General features: G+C 40.9%; 1 protein-coding gene across 2 annotated transcripts; it reads right to left on the reverse strand.

Moving 5' to 3' along the window:
• Nucleotides 1-517: 517 nt before the first annotated feature.
• Nucleotides 518-21,235, reverse strand: LOC124255008 (leukemia inhibitory factor receptor-like). Of its 2 annotated transcripts, none has more exons than XM_046688848.1 (17): nucleotides 21,135-21,235; nucleotides 20,564-20,685; nucleotides 19,553-19,852; nucleotides 17,692-17,803; nucleotides 16,853-17,040; nucleotides 16,154-16,311; nucleotides 15,586-15,745; nucleotides 14,611-14,690; nucleotides 13,882-14,086; nucleotides 13,174-13,307; nucleotides 12,308-12,467; nucleotides 11,356-11,517; nucleotides 5,759-5,929; nucleotides 5,224-5,287; nucleotides 3,820-3,883; nucleotides 2,453-2,581; nucleotides 518-1,451 (listed from the first exon to the last, which is right to left on the reverse strand). In XM_046688848.1, the coding sequence occupies exons 2-17, from the start codon at nucleotides 20,640-20,642 to the stop codon at nucleotides 1,311-1,313; spliced, it is 2,307 nt and encodes a 768-aa protein (XP_046544804.1). In that variant the 5' UTR covers nucleotides 20,643-20,685; nucleotides 21,135-21,235; the 3' UTR covers nucleotides 518-1,310. The 2 variants fall into 2 exon arrangements, with proteins under 2 accessions (XP_046544804.1, XP_046544803.1); XM_046688847.1 differs by having other exon boundaries at nucleotides 19,553-19,855.
• Nucleotides 21,236-22,963: the final 1,728 nt, after the last annotated feature.

The following is a 22,963-nucleotide window of genomic DNA, read 5'->3' on the forward strand; positions in this document are numbered from 1 at the left end:
CATGTTCATAAATATCCAATTTAACCAGTTATCTCTCTCTCTCTCTCTCTCTCTCTCTCTCTCTCTCTCTCTCTCTCTCTCTCTCTCTCTCTCTCTCTCTCTCTCTCTCTCTCTCTCTCTCTCTCTCTCTCTCTCTCTCTCTCTCTCTCTCTCTCTCTCTCTCTCTCTCACACACACACACACACTTACACCCTCACTTACAGGTGAGGTTAGGTGAAATTGGGTTCAACGTCGTGCTTGAGAATATTTCGCACATATGACGATGTGCATGCGTGCGTATGTGTATGTGCGGCTGCTTCTACTAGCCCAGACTTCAGCTGGTTTTATAGTGCTAGCCTACTGAGATATCATGCCGCAGTGAAGCATGAATACCCCACTCAGACACAGTATACTGACTCCGAGCCGACCAGTTCTTGTTGTACCCATTAATGCCGAGCGCCAGGCAGGGACCAACAAGTACCATATTTTAACGTCTTTTGGTATGACGCGGTCGGGGATCGAACCCGCGACCTTCCGCTCTCCGGGCGGACGCTCTAACCACTACACCACAGAGGCGGTCACACACACTCACTTACACAAACCACACACACACACACACATGTGCAGTGTATTATTTCAGCCATATAGCGGTCGTATGTGACCACCTAAGTGGTTCCTTCCATTGACGTTACCGTCATGTAAGACGTGGAAGGCGTTGGTGACGTTGAAGACCATCGTTTTCGAGCACACTGGGCTGGATTCAGTTCAACCACATCCTGTGATGTAAGTCTATAGCTGCATAGAGCCTTCGATGGAAATATAGAGATTAAAGACAGGACGTGTATACATTGTTAAAAACACAGTATCAGCAATGGGGACGTGGCAGGATCGTCCATTCACTCACTCACTCAGGGATCAGCGTTTCACATGATATTCCGAATCCGTTGTACTAGTTTTTTGTTGTTGAACATTTTTTTTTTGTTCAACAGTAGTTTGTTGTTCAGCCCTCATGACAACAACACATAGTCTGTTTTGCTTGAATATTTAACAACATCCCCAGTGCAGCACCCATCATCTCCCGTTGAAGGAATAGATGCCTGGCCTGGATTGGGACCTGATGGTTGGTTTTGCTCCAGGTCTGTCACTGAGGAAGATGGTGGTTTGAGACCACTCCCTGGTCTGCCCACATAATGGTTGAAGGAAAGAACGTACCCCGCATTTGTCACGCGAAGAAAAGATTCACATATATTATCTCGATCACTTAATAATTCTTCTCCTCCCTGGCTTGTTAGTGATTTCCGTCTCCCGTTCTGTGGAAGAACGGTATTTACTCACAGGAATACTGACACACGTTGGTCCCAATTCCTCTTCATGTTTTGGGGTTGTTGGGTTCCACCTACCCCTGCAGTGGGTGGGGGTGGGGCACCATGACACAGGGGTGAGCTTCTTGACTGTTGCATGGATCCCAGCGGCTGCAAGTGAAGATCATGTAAGAACAAGAGTGAGTGAGTGAGTTTAGCTATACGCCGCACTCAGCAATATTCCAGCTATATGGCGGCGGTCTGTAAATAATCCAATCTGGACTAGACAATCCAGTGATCAACAGCATGAGCATCGATCTGCGCAATTGGGCACCGATGACATGTGTCAACCAAGTCAGCGTGCCTGACCACCCGATCCCGTCAGTCGCCTCTTACGACAAGCATGGGTTACTGAAGGCCAATTCTAACCCGGACCTTCACGGGTTTGTAAGAACAAGAGTCACGAGTACTTCTGCTGATCAAATACATGCATGCTAATGTTTGCGGTTGACACTCCAGTCATTATGATGAATTAGAGTTTAATAATGTAAGAGTGAGCAAGTGTGGTTGCTTTTAGCAACATTCCAGCAATATCGCAGAGGGGGACACCAGAAATGGGCTTCACACATTGTACCCATGTGAGGAATCGAACCCGGTCTTCGGCACGACGAGAGAACGCTGTAACCACAAGGCTACCCCGCCTCAAGACAATAGCGTAAGAACAAGACAAGATCTCTCGGACAGGGTATAATACTGATCTACACTGTGTATATTGTAGCAACATTCAGTCAATCATTGCAAGGAATGTTGCTGATACACAAGCCACTGTTTACTGTGGGAATGATCCGCTAAATGATAATTTAGGTTACAATGTATCTGTTTGTTCGGCAAAATCTGTGACGTAAAAGATGTCTCTACGTCCGGGGAAAAATCTGCGATCAATGTTGGCAGACAGTAAAATTACAATGAGGCTTTTATTCCGGGAATAACTGCAGTTTATGGTACTGGTCACATTATAAATTATAAATCATAAAATTTGTGATGTGTTTGTGTCTACGGCAAAGACTAGAGTCAGGTTTGCTGGCACACACCAAACCTATTCGTCTATTATTTAAATTCATACATATTGTAGGAAATTAGGAACAGATTATCAGGCAGTGAAATATACTTACATCCTGCAAACTTACTCCGTTTTTTCCGACCTCACCATCAGTGTTATTTTCCATCTCACCACCAGTGTTATTTTCCATCTCACCACCAGCGTCTTCTGTAATTTTACCATCAGTGTTTTGACCAAGGTCCTGAGACAGACAGGAATACAACTCTTATTAATTCGAGCTAAATCAACCCTCGAATAACCGGTTATTTAAATATCAAAACATTGGAGTGGTATGAAGTACATATTTTTAAAAGATTGTCTTTTCGTAATTGTCATAGTAACGATACGGGTGATTGGGTTTGTATTTTGATGTACAAAGGTTTGTCAAAAACTATGTTTAACCAAAACAACTGAACATGGTCACTCGTTATGCTGCTAGCTATGACGTGAAACAGTTGTTCAGCTGTGACTTTTACATTCAAATTTGGATGTTGTTCAATGACAACAACCCGACGTTTTATCATACCATGTATAAGGAACACACGAATTTCAAAAATTCAAAATACAGTCTGAATCTCTCATATTTGTATCTAAATCTATTTCGGTTTAAACCAGTTCAAAATATCAATAAATATGGAGCGATAATTTAAATTTGTTTAAATTGAAGTAGGCGTAAATAATGTACAAGTGATATGCCCAGTAAATCAGAATGCGTATAATGTTTTAGGGATAATACATAGTGCGTTTGGCTCAAAAGCGGACCGATGAATTGCAATCTAACTCGAAAACTAATAAACATATAATATTCAATGAAACACTGATCATAATCAAAACATCAGACCAACTCTGTCATTTGTTTGCAGAATTTATGTCCTAAAATTAAAAAAGTTGTTTAACAAACTATCATTAAAATATTGACACAGTTCACTATTTCTTACGAGGGAGGAGTGCAGAGAAAGGGACTGCCAGGTGTTAGAGAAGCACGTACCGACAAAGCTATTGATTCATTAACCTGTGCTGTGCCGTCTCCATCTTTTCTCGCACACCTGGCTGTCCCTTTCTCTGCACTCCTCCCTCGTAAGAAATAGTGAACTGTGTCAATATTTTAATGATAGTTTGTTAAACAACTTTTTTATTTTTAGGACATAAATTCTGCAAAAAACTCACAGAGTTGGTCTGACGTTTTCATTATGATCAGTGTTTCATGGAGTATTTTATGTTTATTAGTTTTCGAGTTAGATTGCAATTCATCGGTCCGCTTTTGAGCCAAACGGACTAGGTTATATTGCTTCATAGAGATCATAACATGAAGAATATGACTGATTATGATCACAATGCGTTTCGTTTCGAGTACATCGTTGCTTATCTTTCTCTGGTAGGTATTGGACCGGTATTACATGGTATGATCGTATTGGACCGGTATACATGATATGATCATACCTTCCACAAGGATGAATCGATCGGGTATGACGCCCGTTTATACCTCCGACACAGAAATCTGACCCTGAAAAGAACATGGCGGGTTGTAAACATAATCCTTAATCTTATTGTACCCGAGGTTAAAGAGTGGAAAGAGCATGTAGCGACCTATAATATATAATATAATATATATACATCTTAGCGATTGTACTGATCATAGGTTCGTGGAAGTGATATGACGTCACCTTGCAGGGATCCAGATGATTATTTTGACTCAGGGGCATTTCACTCCTCAGAATCAAAATTGAGGAGTAAAATACCAAATGGAAATAAAAGGAGTGGTATTTCACAGGTTGTATTGTTTTATTACTTGTCCTTGCTAACTGAAACAGTTTTCTTTTCAAACAACTCGACGATTTTTGGGGGGTTATCATTAGTCATTCTTACTGCAGACGACAGGAAATGAGCGTTAAGCTATTGCGCATTAAATGTTTTCCTACGCTGGTTTGAGGTCATCACGTAATCTGCAGCAACCCAAAAGCTGTATCATTGCTAATACGGACCGGAAACGTTGTGATAGTAACGTTGTTTAAGGGCTAGCTTTTAAACCAACTTTGATCCGAACGTGGAATAGAGATACATGTATTAACGGAGATCAAACGGAGAAACTCGACAATACTGACAACGAACACTATTCGAGATCTTAGGATCGGATGTATAGGGCTGATTTTGACAGGTTTGGTTCACGCTGTAAACAAAATCTGACTCGTATTCTGAGAAAGTTATGCGTATCGTTCACTCATTGATGTGACTTTTTATGTGTATGTCTGAATTATCCATGTGTAATTCACGCAGATACGCATCTTATCTGGAGCCCTGCATTGTTTTATTGTTGAGATAAAAACAAACTATGGCGTCCACGACTATTTATGACGCCGCAAATGACGTTAACATCACGTGAACGATATATGTTTTGTATGTTTCTCAGAAAGGAATAACATTTGATAGTGTTCCCTCATAAAATGACAGGGTGTAATACAAAGCATACACTAGAAGGTACTTGGAATATTCTGTCGAATATGAAAGTGTTGATAGTATAGGTATTAGCCGGACTCGACGTGCTAATTTGCATGTCATGTGACCGCACTTTTCTCTTGTTTGAAAAACCAATGACCTTTAGAGAAAATATAAGCCAAATATAAGTCTTTCAGTTAATCATGCTGTACGCCTTCATCAAGCAGTGGATATGAACATAAGATGAACAAAACTTTAGATTGGTATGCTTGTAGATAGGCACATATTGGCGTTAGTGGTTACTCATACAAAGATGATGAACACCAGGATGTGGAGATGAACATAAGATGAACAAAACTTTAGATTGGTATGCTTGTAGATAGGAACATATTGGAGTTAGTGGTTACTCACACCAAGATGATGAACACCAGGATGAGACTGATGGACATTCCTACCAGAACCTTTATCTTAGTACCTGTAAAACAAGGTCCCATTAGTTTTGGTAAGTTCATAGTGACACTTTGATGCTAAAGCTACAGAGGCAACTGTCCGTCAACGTAGTAGTAAAATATAAATGTTATACTGCGATTTGAAGGAAAACAAATATACAACACCAGTCTTATCCATCATCAAAAGTAATGTCAGTGTGAATACTGTTATGCATAGTTCCAATCCGATATAGCATCCAAGACGATGCCAAGCCCTAATCGGTATTGTAGCCAATGTCGACACTCCGCCTATCCGGACTGTTAGTTATGGCCGTATTTCTTGACGACTTAAAGATTAACCCCTTAATACAGTTTCTATCATTGTTTTCAAAGTAAACATTTTGGTCTTTCACGAGGCAAAAACTGTATCATATCTATTGTATATTTCATTTGTCACCAGTCATGTACAATGAACATAAATATTTTCAATGAAAAAGTCGATATTTCTAGGTTCTTACTGAATATATTTTCTTCTCGATTCTGGAGTCGAGTTATGACTGGAGAACTTGGAGGTCCGAGTCCCCGCTTTGTACTGATGCGCACGCAGATGCAATAGCTCTCTGCGGATTTTAGGTTGTCAATTACAATACCGGAAGTGTTGAAGAGTGCGGGTATTGTTACATTTGGTCCTGCAAAGGAATAATTATGCCATGTCACTGTAAATTGTATTGTGAATTGTTTTACAAAATTTCTGTAATCTTTAGCTACAAGGTTTCTTTATACGACCTGTTTTTATATCAACATGGTGGATATAGTGTTGAATGCAGACGTGCGTAACCCAAGCATACGCTTCATACACACACGACAGTCTACCCTGATCACAAACATCAAACAACGCCAGTTTACACACATTCAACGGCAACCTACCCTGATCACAAACATCCAACAATGTCAGTTAAACACACATTCAACGGCAACCTACCCTGATCACAATTATCCAACAATGTCAGTTTACACACATTCAACGGCAACCTACCCTGATCACAAACATCCAACAATGTCAGATAAACACATTCAACGCCAGTCTACTCTGATCACAAACATCCAACAATGTCAGTTTACACACATTCAACGGCAACCTACCCTGATCACAAACATCCAACAATGTCAGTTTACACACCCTTCAACGGCAACCTACCCTGATCACAAACATCCAACAATGTCAGTTAAACACACATTCAACGACGGCAACCTACCCTGATCACAAACATCCAACAATGTCAGTTTACACAAATTCAACGGCAACCTACCCTGATCACAAACATCCAACAATGTCAATTAAACACATTCAACGGCAACCTACCTGATCACAAACATCCAACAATGTCAGTCTATTATTACACATTCAACGGCAACCTAGCCTGATCACAAACATCCAACAATGTCAGTTAAACACATTCAACGGCAACCTACCCTGATCACAAACATCCAACAATATCAGTTTACACACATTCAACGGCAACCTACTCCTGATCACAAACATCCAACAATGTCAATTAAACACATTCAACGGCAACCTACCCTGATCACAAACATCCAACAATGTCAGGTTACACACATTCAACGGCAACTCTACTACCCTGATCACAAACATCCAACAATGTCAGTTTACACACATTCAACGGCAACCTACCCTGATCACAAACATCCAACAATGTCAGTTTACACATATTCAACGGCAACCTAGCCTGATCACAAACATCCAACAATGTCAGTTAAAACACATTCAACGGCAACCTACCCTGATCACAAACATCCAACAATATCAGTTTACACACATTCAACGGCAACCTACCCTGATCACAAACATCAAACAACGCCAGTTTATACACATTCAACGGCAACCTACCCTGATCACAAACATCCAACAATGTCAGTTTACACACATTCAACGGCAACCTACCCTGATCACAAACATCCAACAATGTCAGTTAAACACACATTCAACGGCAACCTACCCTGATCACAAACATCCAACAATGTCAGTTAAACACATTCAACGGCAACCTACCCTGATCACAAACATCCAACAATGTCAGTTAAACACATTCAACGGCAACCTACCCTGATCACAAACATCCAACAATGTCAGTTTACACACATTCAACGGCAACCTACCTGATCACAAACATCCAACAATGTCAGTTTTACACATTCAACGGCAACCTAGCCTGATCACAAACATCCAACAATGTCAGTTTACAAACATTCAACGGCAACCTACCCTGATCATAAAAATCCAACAATGTCAGTTAAACACATTCAACGGCAACCTAGCCTGATCACAAACATCCAACAATGTCAGTCTACACATTCAACGGCAACCTAGCCTGATCACAAACATCCAACAATGTCAGTTAAACACATTCAACGGCAACCTAGCCTGATCACAAACATCCAACAATGTCAGTTAAACACATTCAACGGCAACCTACCCTGATCACAAACATCCAACAATATCAGTTTACATACACATTCAACGGCAACCTACCTGATCACAAACATCAAACAACGCCAGTTTACACACATTCAACGGCAACCTACCTGATCACAAACATCCAACAATGTCAGTTTACACACATTCAACGGCAACCTACCCTGATCAAAAACATCCAACAATGTCAGTTTACACACCCTTCAACGGCAACCTACCCTGATCACAAACATCCAACAATGTCAGTTAAACACACATTCAACGACGGCAACCTACCCTGATCACAAACATCCAACAATGTCAGTTTACACAAATTCAACGGCAACCTACCCTGATCACAAACATCCAACAATGTCAATTAAACACATTCAACGGCAACCTACCCTGACCACAAACATCCAACAATGTCAGTTTACACACATTCAACGGCAACCTAGCCTGATCACAAACATCCAACAATGTCAGTTAAACACATTCAACGGCAACCTACCCTGATCACAAACATCCAACAATATCAGTTTACACACATTCAACGGCAACCTACCCTGATCACAAACATCCAACAATGTCAATTAAACACATTCAACGGCAACCTACCCTGATCACAAACATCCAACAATGTCAGTTTACACACATTCAACGGCAACCTACCCTGATCACAAACATCCAACAATGTCAGTTTACACACATTCAACGGCAACCTACCCTGATCACAAACATCCAACAATGTCAGTTTACACATTCAACGGCAACCTAGCCTGATCACAAACATCCAACAATGTCAGTTAAACACATTCAACGGCAACCTACCCTGATCACAAACATCCAACAATATCAGTTTACACACATTCAACGGCAACCTACCCTGATCACAAACATCAAACAACGCCAGTTTACACACATTCAACGGCAACCTACCTGATCACAAACATCAAACAATGTCAGTTTACACACATTCAACGGCAACCTACCCTGATCACAAACATCCAACAATGTCAGTTAAAGAACACACATTCAACGGCAACCTACCCTGATCACAAACATCCAACAATGTCAGTTAAACACATTCAACGGCAACCTACCCTGATCACAAACATCCAACAATGTCAGTTAAACACATTCAACGGCAACCTACCCTGATCACAAACATCCAACAATGTCAGTTTACACATTCAACGGCAACCTACCCTGATCACAAACATCCAACAATGTCAGTTTTACACATTCAACGGCAACCTAGCCTGATCACAAACATCCAACAATGTCAGTTTACAAACATTCAACGGCAACCTACCTGATCACAAACATCCAACAATGTCAGTTAAACACATTCAACGGCAACCTAGCCTGATCACAAACATCCAACAATGTCAGTTAAACACATTCAACGGCAACCTACCCTGATCACAAACATCCAACAATGTCAGTTTACACACATTCAACGGCAACCTAGCCTGATCACAAACATCCAACAATGTCAGTTAAACACATTCAACGGCAACCTACCCTGATCACAAACATCCAACAATATCAGTTTTACACATTCAACGGCAACCTACCCTGATCACAAACATCAAACAACGCCAGTTTACACACATTCAACGGCAACCTACCCTGATCACAAACATCAAACAATGTCAGTTTACACACATTCAACGGCAACCTACCCTGATCACAAACATCCAACAATGTCAGTTAAACACACATTCAACGGCAACCTACCCTGATCACAAACATCCAACAATGTCAGTTAAACACATTCAACGGCAACCTACCCTGATCACAAACATCCAACAATGTCAGTTAAACACATTCAACGGCAACCTACCCTGATCACAAACATCCAACAATGTCAGTTTACACACATTCAACGGCAACCTACCCTGATCACAAACATCCAACAATGTCAGTTTACACACATTCAACGGCAACCTAGCCTGATCACAAACATCCAACAATGTCAGTTTACAAACATTCAACGGCAACCTACCCTGATCACAAACATCCAACAATGTCAGTTAAACACATTCAACGGCAACCTAGCCTGATCACAAACATCCAACAATGTCAGTTAAACACATTCAACGGCAACCTACCCTGATCACAAACATCCAACAATGTCAGTTAAACACATTCAACGGCAACCTACCCTGATCACAAACATCCAACAATGTCAGTTTACACACATTCAACGGCAACCTACCCTGATCACAAACATCCAACAATGTCAGTTAAACACATTCAACGGCAACCTACCCTGATCACAAACATCCAACAATGTCAGTTTACACACATTCAACGGCAACCTACCCTGATCACAAACATCCAACAATGTCAGTTTACACACATTCAACGGCAACCTACCCTGATCACAAACATCCAACAATGTCAGTTTACACACATTCAACGGCAACCTAGCCTGATCACAAACATCCAACAATGTCAGTTAAACACATTCAACGGCAACCTACCCTGATCACAAACATCCAACAATATCAGTTTACACACATTCAACGGCAACCTACCCTGATCACAAACATCAAACAACGCCAGTTTACACACATTCAACGGCAACCTACCCTGATCACAAACATCCAACAATGTCAGTTTACACACATTCAACGGCAACCTACCCTGATCACAAACATCCAACAATGTCAGTTTACACACATTCAACGGCAACCTACCCTGATCACAAACATCCAACAATGTCAGTTAAACACATTCAACGGCAACCTACCCTGATCACAAACATCCAACAATGTCAGTTAAACACATTCAACGGCAACCTACCCTGATCACAAACATCCAACAATGTCAGTTTACACACATTCAACGGCAACCTACCCTGATCACAAACATCCAACAATGTCAGTTTACACACATTCAACGGCAACCTACCCTGATCACAAACATCCAACAATGTCAGTTAAACACATTCAACGGCAACCTACCCTGATCACAATCATCCAACAATGTCAGTTTACACACATTCAACGGCAACCTACCCTGATCACAAACATCCAACAATGTCATTAAAACACATTCAACGGCAACCTACCCTGATCACAAACATCCAACAATGTCAGTTAAACACATTCAACGGCAACCTACCCTGATCACAAACATCCATCAACACCAGTCTACTCTAGGCACATACATTCATCAACGCCAGTCTACTCTGATCACACATATTCAACACCGCCAGTTTAAACACATTCAACATCAACCCACTCTCATCACGCACATTCATCAACGCCAGTTTAATATCTTGATCACACATATTCAACATCGCCAGCTTACACACATCCAACGTCAACATACCCTCATCACACACACATAAAGTCTGATGAATATTTACGAGGGTATACAATATAACTAACCCTCCAACTAATCATCAGTGACAATCCAAAAACGACAACCTACCCGACCACACAGACTAAAACTTTGGTTAAAAAATGAGCTATATTATCACAATTTTATATCTAACAAACTTAATTTTCTCAGTTGTATCACAGACAAACAACTTATCACATAGAATCAACTATACAAATACACAATTATGACAATCCAGTGTAAAATAGAACTGTACCTTGCTGAAACATAACACGAGCCCCTTACCGTGATCGCAAACACATGGCTTGTTTGGTGACTTTAAAGTGTATACCACCACATAGAACAACGGTCGACTCTTCATCACTGTCCTGTCACAGAAGATGGGCCCCCATTGGACATGAACTGCACGTGCTGTCGCCGTAACGTCAGGCTTCGGGGCATGGTTTTCTGGCAATCATGAGTTCAAACACTTATAATATGAACATGGTGATTGTATTAAGAAACAATTGGACGACTCACTCCATGAGGGGTGGAAATAACTTTAAAATTGCTAGTTTACTCCGGTACAGTGGCACATGTAAAATCACTTACCCTGATAATGTTTCCACTATACCGGCCGTTTTCTTGTTGATTTTTTAAATAAACAACATAATTAATATTGGAAAGTCAACTGGACAACGGTACAGTGTGATATACAAATTTGCTTGCCCGACAGAAAAAACCACTGGACTCGGGCGTCGGGCAATGGGTTATTTCCACCCCTGGATGATGGTTCGCTACGAAAAGGAGTAACATTTCTGATGTAGTGTAAAACAGTAATTATTCATTTGTTTATTGAAGGTGATTAAACAAAATGGTCCTTCGCTTGAGACGTTTTGATGCAGGTATCATGATTGTGTTTTGTAGGTTACTTTTGCGGTTGCTCGGCGACAGATTTCCGACCAGTGGCGTTTTTATAACGTTTGGAAAATCCAACTCGCAAGTGTATTCTTTCTTTTACCCCACAGTTTGCTTAACGTAAGCCTCGGTCTTAATGTATTAAGTGTTTTAAACCAATTCCGCTATTTCACTTCTATATTCACTTCAACGAGTATGTCGGGTTTATTAATATCTGTCCCGATGGGTAGAAAAATACAGAATTATCTAGGTGATTTTCAACCAGAAATTAATACAAGATATAATATTATGCAAAACGGTTTGATATTGCCTCGTGAGTGTTTTTCTGATGTGAACCCACCTTCGTCTATGTCGAATATGCACTTGTTCCACGTAATGCCATAGGTGAGGTTCCTGAATGTCAAGGACACGCCAAACCAGATGTCACCGCCTGCGTGACCTTGGGCGTTTAATGTGACCTGTGTGGATGTGTTGGAAAGTGTGGTCCAACGAAAGTTATTCTGCAACAGAAGAACAACGTCCCCGTGTTCAACGTGACCCGTAGACTCAGTGAGTAAATGTACATGAACATACAAACTAATGCTACCCACCACTGAATAGGGATTCCGAGATTTGTGACGTAATAAGAGACAGAAAGAATCCACGCAATGTATAACAGATCCCACCAGAGTCAAATCAACTACATGTTAAATTTTAGTCAACGATCTAACCCACTGAGCCACAACGGCTTACACATGTCCCTACTTTTAAAACAACATTCAGGGTTGGAAATAACCCATTGCCCAAACCCCGAGTCCAGTGTTTTTCTGTTGGGCAAGCAAATTTGTATATCACACTGTATCGGTGTCCAGTTGACTTTCCAATATTAATTATGTTGTTTATTTAAAAAATCAACAAGAAAACGGCCGGTATAGTGGAAAAATTATCAGGGCAAGTGATTTTACATGTGCAACTGTACCGGAGTACACTAGCAATTTTAAAGTTATTTCCTGACTTTGAAAGTGTGAGTTCGAATCCCCTATGGAAATTATCCCCCAAAAGTTCTAGAATCTGTACTTTAATGAGAAAGTGTAATCCTGAGTATTTACAAGTGAACAATTCATTCTATATAACGACGTGAAATCCGGTGACTTGGCCCAACTGAATACACACACATATAGGTACGTGAAGAACGTTAAAGTACAGTTATGGACCAAATGCACTGACCACGGATAAAGTGTTGGTGCCTCTACACCACGTGACAGTTACGTGGTCGACATATTTCTGTGACGTCATCCATGTGACTGTGTACCAGACAGGAGATATTTTCTCTGCTACCACATAGTCAACTCTAGGCAAGTCTGAAAATAAAAATTAAATGCTAAACGCATCTTGGAAAATGAATATGAATTTATTTACAACACGATGCATGTTAAGTCTGCATGTTTCTTTTTCGGGCACAGTTTAGTAAAACCTTAGATTGGGTGGGGGGAGTGAGGTTGGCTGGGGTAGGGTGGGGGTCAAAAGTCATGATCGTGGTCTACATCATTTTTTTATGCCACCAAGAATCGTACAATTGACTGGTCAAGACAAGATTTATTGTGTCCATGTAACGTTTTGTGCTGGTTATATACTGTGGGGAAAAAATTAGGGATCACATGAGAGCACACGTGTTCCTTTATTTTTTCCCTGGTTTCTTCACAAGCGTTGTATCGCACAACTCGTGAAGAAACCTGGAAAAAACATAAAGAAACACTTGTGCTTTCAAGTGATCCCTTATTTTTTTCCCTCAGTACATTTCCAAAAGATTTTACAAAGAAGAGCATCAACAGCAAATGCAGAAAATATGCAAGAGGAACCTAGAATTATAATGCACACATCAGGGTATAGTTTTCGTTGTCGATTGACTGTTAAACGTCTTCATGCGTGACCAACCTTTGTTCGCCTGGTGTATCACCATCTGAGCAGGGTCGGAGAAATTCGCCCTGGTTCCCCCTGCCACAGTGACCACGTGGCCAACATCAACGTCGATGTTATCCCAGGTTTTGGAGTTGACGTTACCAGGAACGTCTGTTGTCTTTGTGTCAATACGGACTCTGTACCCGACAATCTCGCCATTCCTGTTTTCACGTGGAATTGCCTTCAAAATATGAATCAGTCAATTCAATCCCTATTGTCAGTGATGGTTCGCATGGAATGGAGGAAAATATACACGCCTCTCTATTACGGGTAGTAATGAATTAATGATGAATATGTAATGTAATCATTTTGATGTTATGTAAGTAAATGTTTGTCAGATATAATTGCAAAATGAAAAGAAGCATGTTCTCTTTTCTAGTTCGTATAAAAACTATGTTAATTTCTTTTGGATCCTGGAAAATCATGACTTTTCGATATGACTATTTTCTTCTCAACTCCAACATTCGTCTGTTCGAAATATGATTTCTGTCGATCAATCTGATATTACAGATGTAATACGTCTTGTCGTCTTAACACGCCATAAGGGCAATATTTTGGTTAATATATTTTTTTCATTTTTTTAGCATATTTACTCCTAATACAATTCCTTCATCTTTAATAAAATAAGTATGACATTTGCATTTGGATTTGTGACACAGTCTATTTTGATTTTGAACAGACTAATGTAATGGTTGTCAAAGCTACCTTCCAATATACGGTGAGCTTTGGTAAGTCACTTGACCAACTGTAGCCTGCAGCGGTCACCAAGGGAGGGTGACTTGGTTCTGTAATACCAATAAATTCTTCCTCATTATTGATATTCAACATTTTACCTTTAATAACTGTACTCTACTCTATAATTTCATTGGCATCATACTTACCTATAATTTTAGTCAAAAGCATAATATTCATTTGAAAAGGCAGCCTTCAACTGAGCATTGGTGGGCAGTGGTGACCACAGTGGTGACTCAATGGTGAAAACTGGAGGTGTTGTCTTCATAACGACATTGACGAGAGCAACGTTCTAGGCACTGCATCGGTGAACGATGAATGGGCAAGAGCAAGCTATGACTGACTGACTGAGTTTGGTTTTACGCCGCTTTTAGCAATGTTCCAGCAACATCACGGCGGGGGACACCAGAAGCAAGCTATGAAGTGTAGTTGCAAAGAATAGAAAAAGGTTATTATCCGGAAAAGATAGTTAGTTTTACGCCGCTTTTAGAAATATTCCACCAATATCACGGCGGGGAAAACCAGAAATGGACTTCACACATTGTACCCAGGTGGGGAATCGAACCCGGGTCTTCGGGGTAACGAGTGACCGTTTTAACCACTTGGCTACCCCACCGCCCAATATTATCTAGAAAAGGAGAGTATGGTTATGCACGGTTGGGTCAGCATGTCCCTCTTGACTCATATACTCTGTGTATGTGTCTACATGACCTGCTACGTCAGTACAGGGCCCCGTACAACAAAATCTTCGTAACATTAAGACCTATCGTAACATAGTGACATAGTGCTACGAAGGCTTAGTGGTTCGGGACCCAGGACAATTAGGTCTGACATGAAAATGAACACACTTTTTCTTTTCGGCCAAATGATATTTTCAATAATGCAAAATGTACATTTGGAAGTAGGTGTAGGTGTCGTGTTGGGCAAAGTAAACTATTGGTCACCTACTGGCTTCCGTTGTGCGTTGTTGGAGGGCGACACATCTGCTCCATACTCCATTGGCAAGGCCCTGGAGGACACCCATAGGTTTCGCTTCAAGCCAGATAGTGTACTTTGTGTACGGTTGTAGCATTGACAAACGGATATGTGTCTCGTTGGTTGTTTTAATCTGCGAAACATGGTATGGATGTCTGTGAAGTCCTGTACAGACATATTTTACTAATTTAAACCCTACTTATTAAGTCTTATATGATAAGAATTGTGGAATTTGGAAAAGTTTCAGCTACATCCCACCTCACTCCACCCCCACCCCCTTCATGGTAAATTAAGAACTATATTTAAATGTAGGAAGACCGACTTTAGTACATTTCCAGGATTTTCACTAGTGTATCTCGGTTGTTCTCAGTTTTGATTGGTCAAAACATGCGATACGACGTCACATTGTTACCAAACTGACTCACTCACTCATTTGATTCATCGTACATATATCCATTCTAGAACTTACGATGGGTAGGTTTCCATAAACAAGAGATATATTTCTATTTCTTTCCCAAAAAATTGTTCCTGTTTTACTAACCATGGAAACGTTTCCTCTTCCGGTGACCCTGACATTGTATAAAGGTTTGTAGATGCCCTTCACTCCCGCTTGACCGCGGGGCTGCTGCCAGACAACTTCCATCCATGTTGGTCCCACTCCCTCGACACTGACATTAGTCATTCTTCTGTATGTGACCCCTATTTGTTGAATTCACCAGAGTGAGTGAATGAGTGAGTTTAGTTTTACGTCACACTTACCAATATTCCAGCTATATGGCGACGGTGTGTAAATAGTGATCAACAGCATAAGCATCGATCTGCGCAACTGGGAACCGCCAGCGAGTCTGACCAAACGATCCCGTTAGTCGCCTTTTACGACAAGCATGGGTTGCTGAAGATCAATTCTAACCCGGATCTTCACGGGTCTTAAATCACCAGACCTTAAAAACGACCTGTGTGCCTTAATGCCCTTGTAATGCACATTAGCCAAACACAAGTAACACTGCATGTTTCCTTTCCCTTTCAGAGTTTGTACTTACTTGAAGAACAATCAAACTAAGCAGGCACTTCATCACAAAAAATTAAGTAGAATTCAAATTTTAAATTAGTTCCAAATACCAGATCATTTTCAGTCTTCTGAAGAATTATGATAGTTTTTTAGTTTTAATACGTTGAATATTTAATTAGGAATTTCAATTACTTTTGCCTATGTGTATGTAATCACTTTGACAATACTGACCGAAAATACTGCTTGACATATTGTACTCGCTCACTCCATAGTCGTTCTGGCCGGTCAGAACGATGCTGTACGGAAACGAGACAAAATTGCCAGTGTCGCTGCATCTGTACTGCCCGTCAGCGTTGATCTCACAGGAACCCAGGCACATCACGTTCTGACACCGACTAGCATCCTTCTTGGGGGTGTTGCTTAGAAACAGAAAAGTCAAAACCGACGATAACAGTGCAATATAGCTCTCCATATGCATACTGTCTTTACAATGAGTGGGTCAATTGGCTTCAACGCCATTTTCAACCATATTGCAGGTGTATCAGTTTGTGTCAGCTTTTTGTGGGAGGAAGTCCCGAAGTAATGCAGGTCTGAGACCGGGTATGGTGCTGCCGAACCAGGATTCGAACCCACAATCATATGTTTCTGGCTTACTCACGAAACGCAACTCTGTAGAGCTAATTGCGGGAAAGCATGAGTGAATGAGTAGTTTTACGCCGCTAATAGCAACATTCAAGCAATATCGCGGATGAGAAAACCAGTGATGGGCTATATACTTTGTACCCATGTGGGAATCGAACCCAGGGGTCGGCGTGACAAGCGAACACTGACACTAAACCACTGCATCGCACTAACTTACAAAGAACGAAATGTACATGCACACCTTAGATAGTGCATGTGACACGTGACAGTGTGTGAGCGTATGTATGTATATTGCACGTTCTGTTGGACGTCGTGAATCTGACGTGTTACAGTGTGTGAGTTCATATATTACGTGAACCCCGACAATGAACTTGGTGAATTATATATTTAAGGGAATATACCAGAACCAAGAGCTTACAGACACATACTCAATAATGCCGTACTGGAATGTCCAGTTGCCTGGTCCGTAGGCATACCACGTGCAAACTAGATGTTCGTCAACAAAGACTTGGCAGGAGAGGTTTTCGTACGTAGGAAGATCTGAAATATAATTGATAAAGCAAAACATAATAATGTTCCATATTCATTATAGCTTCATAAATTGACAGTTGCATTGTAATGTAGGTACAGCGGCCACACATAAAACCTGAGATGCGAACATGGACATTCATTTAAATAACCTTATAACCGTCAACAACAGTCGCAAAATCTCAAACGCGCAAACATTTAGCCCAAACTCTCAAACGCCCACAAAATGCCGATCACTTAGCCAAGCGCACTACAAGCCCTCTTGAAAACATAAACACGCCCACCACTAGCCCTCACCCTTAACCACGCCCAAAACTTGCTCTCGCCCTTAACATGCCTATAACTTTCCCTCAAACTTAAACACGCCCACAACTACCATTTACCCTTAAACACGATAAAAGTACCCATCACCTTAACACACGTCCATAAGTACCCTTCACCCTTATCCACGCCCATAACTACTCATCACCCTTTAACACGCCCACCAGTATTCCTCACCCTTAAACACGCCCATAACTACCCGTCACCCTTTAACACGCCCACCAGTATTCTTCACCCTTAAACACGCCCACCAGTATTCCTCACCCTTTAACACGCCAATAACTACCCGACACCCTTTAACACGCCAACCAGTATTCCTCACCCTTTAACACGCCCACCAGTATTCCTCACCCTTTAAAACACCCACCAGTATTCCTCATCCTTAAACACCCCCACCAGTATTCCTCACCCTTTAACACGCCAATAACTACCCGACACCCTTTAACACGCCAACCAGTATTCCTCACCCTTTAACACGCCCACCAGTATTCCTCACCCTTTAACACGCCCACCAGTATTCCTCACCCTTTAAAACACCCACCAGTATTCCTCACCCTTTAATACGCCCGCCAGTATTCCTCACCCTTTAACACGCCCATAACTACCCGTCACCCTTTAACACGCCCATCAGTATTCCTCACCCTTTAATACGCCCGCCAGTATTTTTCTCACCCTTTAAAACGCCCATAAGTATTCCGTCACCCTTTTTAACCCTTTAACGCCCACCAGTATTCCTCACCCTTTAAAACACCCATCAGTATTCCTCACCCTTAAACACGCCCAACAGTATTCCTCACCCTTAAACATGCCCACCAGTATTCCTCAGCCCTTAAAACACCCAACAGTATTCCTCACCCTTTAATACGCCCATAACTACCCGTCACCCTTTTACACGCCCACCAGTATTCCTCACCCTTTAACACGCCCGCCAGTATTCATCACCCTTAAACACGCTCACCAGTATTCCTCACCCTTTAATACGTCCATAACTACCCGTCACCTTTTAACACGCCCACCAGTATTCCTCACCCTTAAACACGCCCAACAGTATTCCTCACCCTTTAACACGCCCACCAGTATTCCTCACCCTTAAACACGCCCATAACTACCCGTCACCCTTTAACACGCCCACCAATATTCCTCACCCTTAAACACGCCCAACAGTATTCCTCACCCTTTAACACGCCCACCAGTATTCCTCACCCTTAAACACGCCCATAACTACCCGTCACCCTTTAACACGCCCACCAATATTCCTCACCCTTACATACACCCGCCAGTATTCCTCACCCTTAAACACGCCCACCAGTATTCCTAACCCTTAAACACGCCCACCAGTATTCCTCACCCTTTAACACGGCCATAACTACCCGTCACCCTTTAACACGCCCACCAGTATTCCTCACCCTTAAACACGCCCACAACAGTTTATCCACTTACCTCCAACTTCCATGTTGATGGTGGACTGAACACTGCCACCACTTGCAAAGCTGGACTCAGTCGAATCAAGACAATGGTCAACACAACAAGCAAAGTTCATTGTTTCATTAATGTGTGGTATGACACAGAATATGCTGGTGCTGTTCAAAATGGTTATCTCGTAGTTGTCGGGGGAGATTCTGAGATCAGAAGAAGTTCTATCTGGTAACTCCACAGTGCAAGTGATATTTACTTCCGTTCCGGCCACGAAATAGTGGGCACCATCTGAAAAACGTCCTGGAGATACAGCCATGACGACATCTGCTGAAAACAAATAAAGAAATTGGTAGTAGTTGTTGTCGTAGTAGTTTTGGCAGTAGAAGAAACAATAGACAGTAAGAGAGTGGCTATAGTTTTACGCCGCTTTTACAACAATATTACAGCAACATAACGGCGAGGTAGTAGTAATAGATATGTAGTAGTAGTAGTAGTAGTAGTAGTAGTAGTAGTAGTAGTAGTGAGTGAGTGAGTTAATATTTAACAACGGCAATATTTCAGCCATATCGTGACGAGAACAATTAATTTTATATCAATATTAAAATCAATAACTTTAGAACGTAAAAACCTGTCATCGAAGGACAGTAAAAATACTAGAGTATCACAGATAAAAATTTAAAACTAGTACGATATCGTAAAAATTTAATCACTATAAACACTACAATGTAAAAACGGGCTATAGATCACCAACAACTGAAGGTAGATCACCATACTAGGGCCATGGGGACTTACATTACTTTTGCTACCTGCATGGACCCTAGCTGGATTTACACCATCCCTTCAGCCATTGGCGTTTATGCTGAGATTTAGCCATGCATTAAAATGACAAAAATACTACGATTAAAAACCTGGTAGACTTCAGATACTTCAAATGTTTTGGGACTTACGTACCCTCTCAGGGGACAACAATACAGTAGTTTACAGTAGTAGTAGTAGTAGTAGTAGTAGTAGTAGTAGTAGTAGTACAAAACTTACCTGCCTTCTCTTGGTCGCATGTACCCGGAAGTACAGGAAGTATGGTCAGTATACACAACAACAGCGTCCTCGTTACCATGACAACGTTGCAGCGTCGACTTCACAGACACGTCTTTCTACTCCTTGATTCAACAATGAAAAAAACGAAGATCAACAAAACAATGTGAAACAATTTCAAAATATTAAACTGCTTAAAAGATGCGCCGTTTCGGGAACAAATCGACCAATGATCAAACATAAAATCTTCTTTTGAAACGGAAGCAGTGTTAATATATAGTCCAAACTCTACGACATGTAGAAAAAGGTGTAAATCACCACAAAGTCGAAATGATGTGGGTATTTGGAGCTCCATCAAAACAAGACTGATCGTGCATCTGCAGGTTCCTGATAGGCTACATCATAAAGAAACCAGTTGCCGGTACGTAATCTTCACTTCTGATATGAACAAAAACCGCTACACGATGTGTGACACCAAAAGAATAACGGGTGTACACAGCACACAGAAAAAATACATACTGAAATACGGGACAGAGTACAAAGCATTAATACGCATTTATATTGGAATACATACCTCGGATCCTACGTCGAACTGAAACTTCCATATGTTTAATTCAGTCTGCCAGTACTTCAAAATACATCGCATGTCACCTTCCTCTGTAATGCAGGTCAAGAGTGCGTTGTTACAACGACGGTGATAACACGTGGCTGCACCTTCGCTTGTTATCGCATGATAACACAATAGACGCGATGCGACACGAATCTTTTGTCTACATCCTTCTTGATAAGACGTACACCGAGTGGAAGAATACAGTTTGAGTGGGTAATTGTATGTATCATATATAAACATATTTAGAGAGTGTCATCGAAATATCAACACGAGCGCTGCTCTATCTCGAAATGCGGCTAACATAGTCACGGTGTGTGGCGTCACTGTTATTTATATACACATGGAAAATGCATCGCAACGCCTATGCTTTTTAACCACCATATAGCCATTTATATTCATATCATACTTATGTTGTTTATAGAAGTATTTTTACCCTTCGGGTGAACGATACATCGGTTTTAGATATGCACATGCTACGACTAAAAGACGAGAATCACGTGCATTACCTGCAACCGTTATCAAGCAAGTATCAACTTCATTACACTTGTCTTACAACCGATAACTTGGAAAACCACTACCCCTCCGTTTGTTGCTGATAATCAAACATGGTGCCTTTAAACTGACAACTGCTCGAAGATGGCAATGTACTCCTGTGTGAAATACTTGCTCGTATAGAAGACTTTTCCAAGAGATGCTGGTTGTCATCCGTCCGATATCAACCGACTGGTCAGAAAGGTTCACTCCCAAAAGACAGACCTCCCAAAAGACAGACCACCCAAAAGACAGACCACCCATAAGACAGACTCAATGAGTACACTAATAAGCTGATCCATGCTGTCCACCCCTATTTAATTAATGAGTTGGCCCCAGAGTACAGAGTATCGTAACAACTAATATCTCCTGTGCCCTTCTGAAAACATATAACTAATCCTTTTATTGAACAGAACAGAATAGAACCGAAATTGTATTCTTAAATAATCACATATAGTGACACAGAGAACATACAGCATATTGATACATATTAAAACATTGAACAAAAGCCAGTTTTGATAGATTTAACTTAAGATTTAAGTGGGGAATAATCACATTTCATTAGATAAACAATGTTTTCAAAAGTAGGATGTTTACAGAAATATTCGGAAAGAAATTAATTTCTGAGGGCATTTAATGCTGGACAGTATAATGAAAAGTGAAGTTCATCACAGACATCTGAATTCACACTGTGTTTCCCACATTCAAAGATTTTTGCAATCCATCACTTGTTTCAGCTAATATGACAGTATCGTCAGTATAAAAAAATTCATAAAGATACCAAGCTGGTCCTCAATAGGTTTATTTCCTGTTACATCACGTTCATAAAGAAAACACTTAAGATGATAATAGTATAAATACAGTACAATTAGAAATTATTGAGAATTTAAATATTGTAATTTTTCATATTTTTTTCACTCATTATTCACGTATTAAATGTGAATATTAGCAGAACATAACTCCAGATTCAAAGACAGGTGAACAGTTAGTATTTTGTCAAGTCACCATGGGCAGCAATGCAGGCTTCAATGCGGCGGGGCATACTACTGATCAAAGAAGTTAGAAAGTCGTGGTCCATGCTGTCCCAATGTCGGACCACCTCTTCTATCATTTCAGCAACATTTGTCAGATTTTTCTTATTGACACTTTCCTTCATAAGTCCCCAAACATTTTCTATTGGATTTAGGTCAGGGCTATAGCTTGGCCAATCTAATAATGTCATATTTTGGGTCCGAAACCAGGCCTGTGAATGCTTTGAACGA

The sequence above is a fragment of the Haliotis rubra genome, unplaced genomic scaffold (assembly GCF_003918875.1).
Source record: "Haliotis rubra isolate DU_JTF1 unplaced genomic scaffold, ASM391887v1 Scf59, whole genome shotgun sequence".
Classification (NCBI taxonomy): Eukaryota; Metazoa; Mollusca; class Gastropoda; order Lepetellida; family Haliotidae; genus Haliotis; species Haliotis rubra.

What these genes read in the sequence shown, in the direction of transcription:
- LOC124255008 (XM_046688847.1), bottom strand. Translation starts at nt 20,642, where the DNA reads ATGGTAACGAGGACGCTGTTGTTGTGTATACTGACCATACTTCCTGTA. An exon ending in GAAGAGGAAACGTTTCCATG is followed by an intron (nt 15,746 to 16,153) that starts GTTAGTAAAACA and finishes CATGTTTCGCAG; the next exon opens with ATTAAAACAACCAACGAGAC. An exon ending in GCACCAACACTTTATCCGTG is followed by an intron (nt 12,468 to 13,173) that starts GTCAGTGCATTT and finishes CTTCTGTTGCAG; the next exon opens with AATAACTTTCGTTGGACCAC.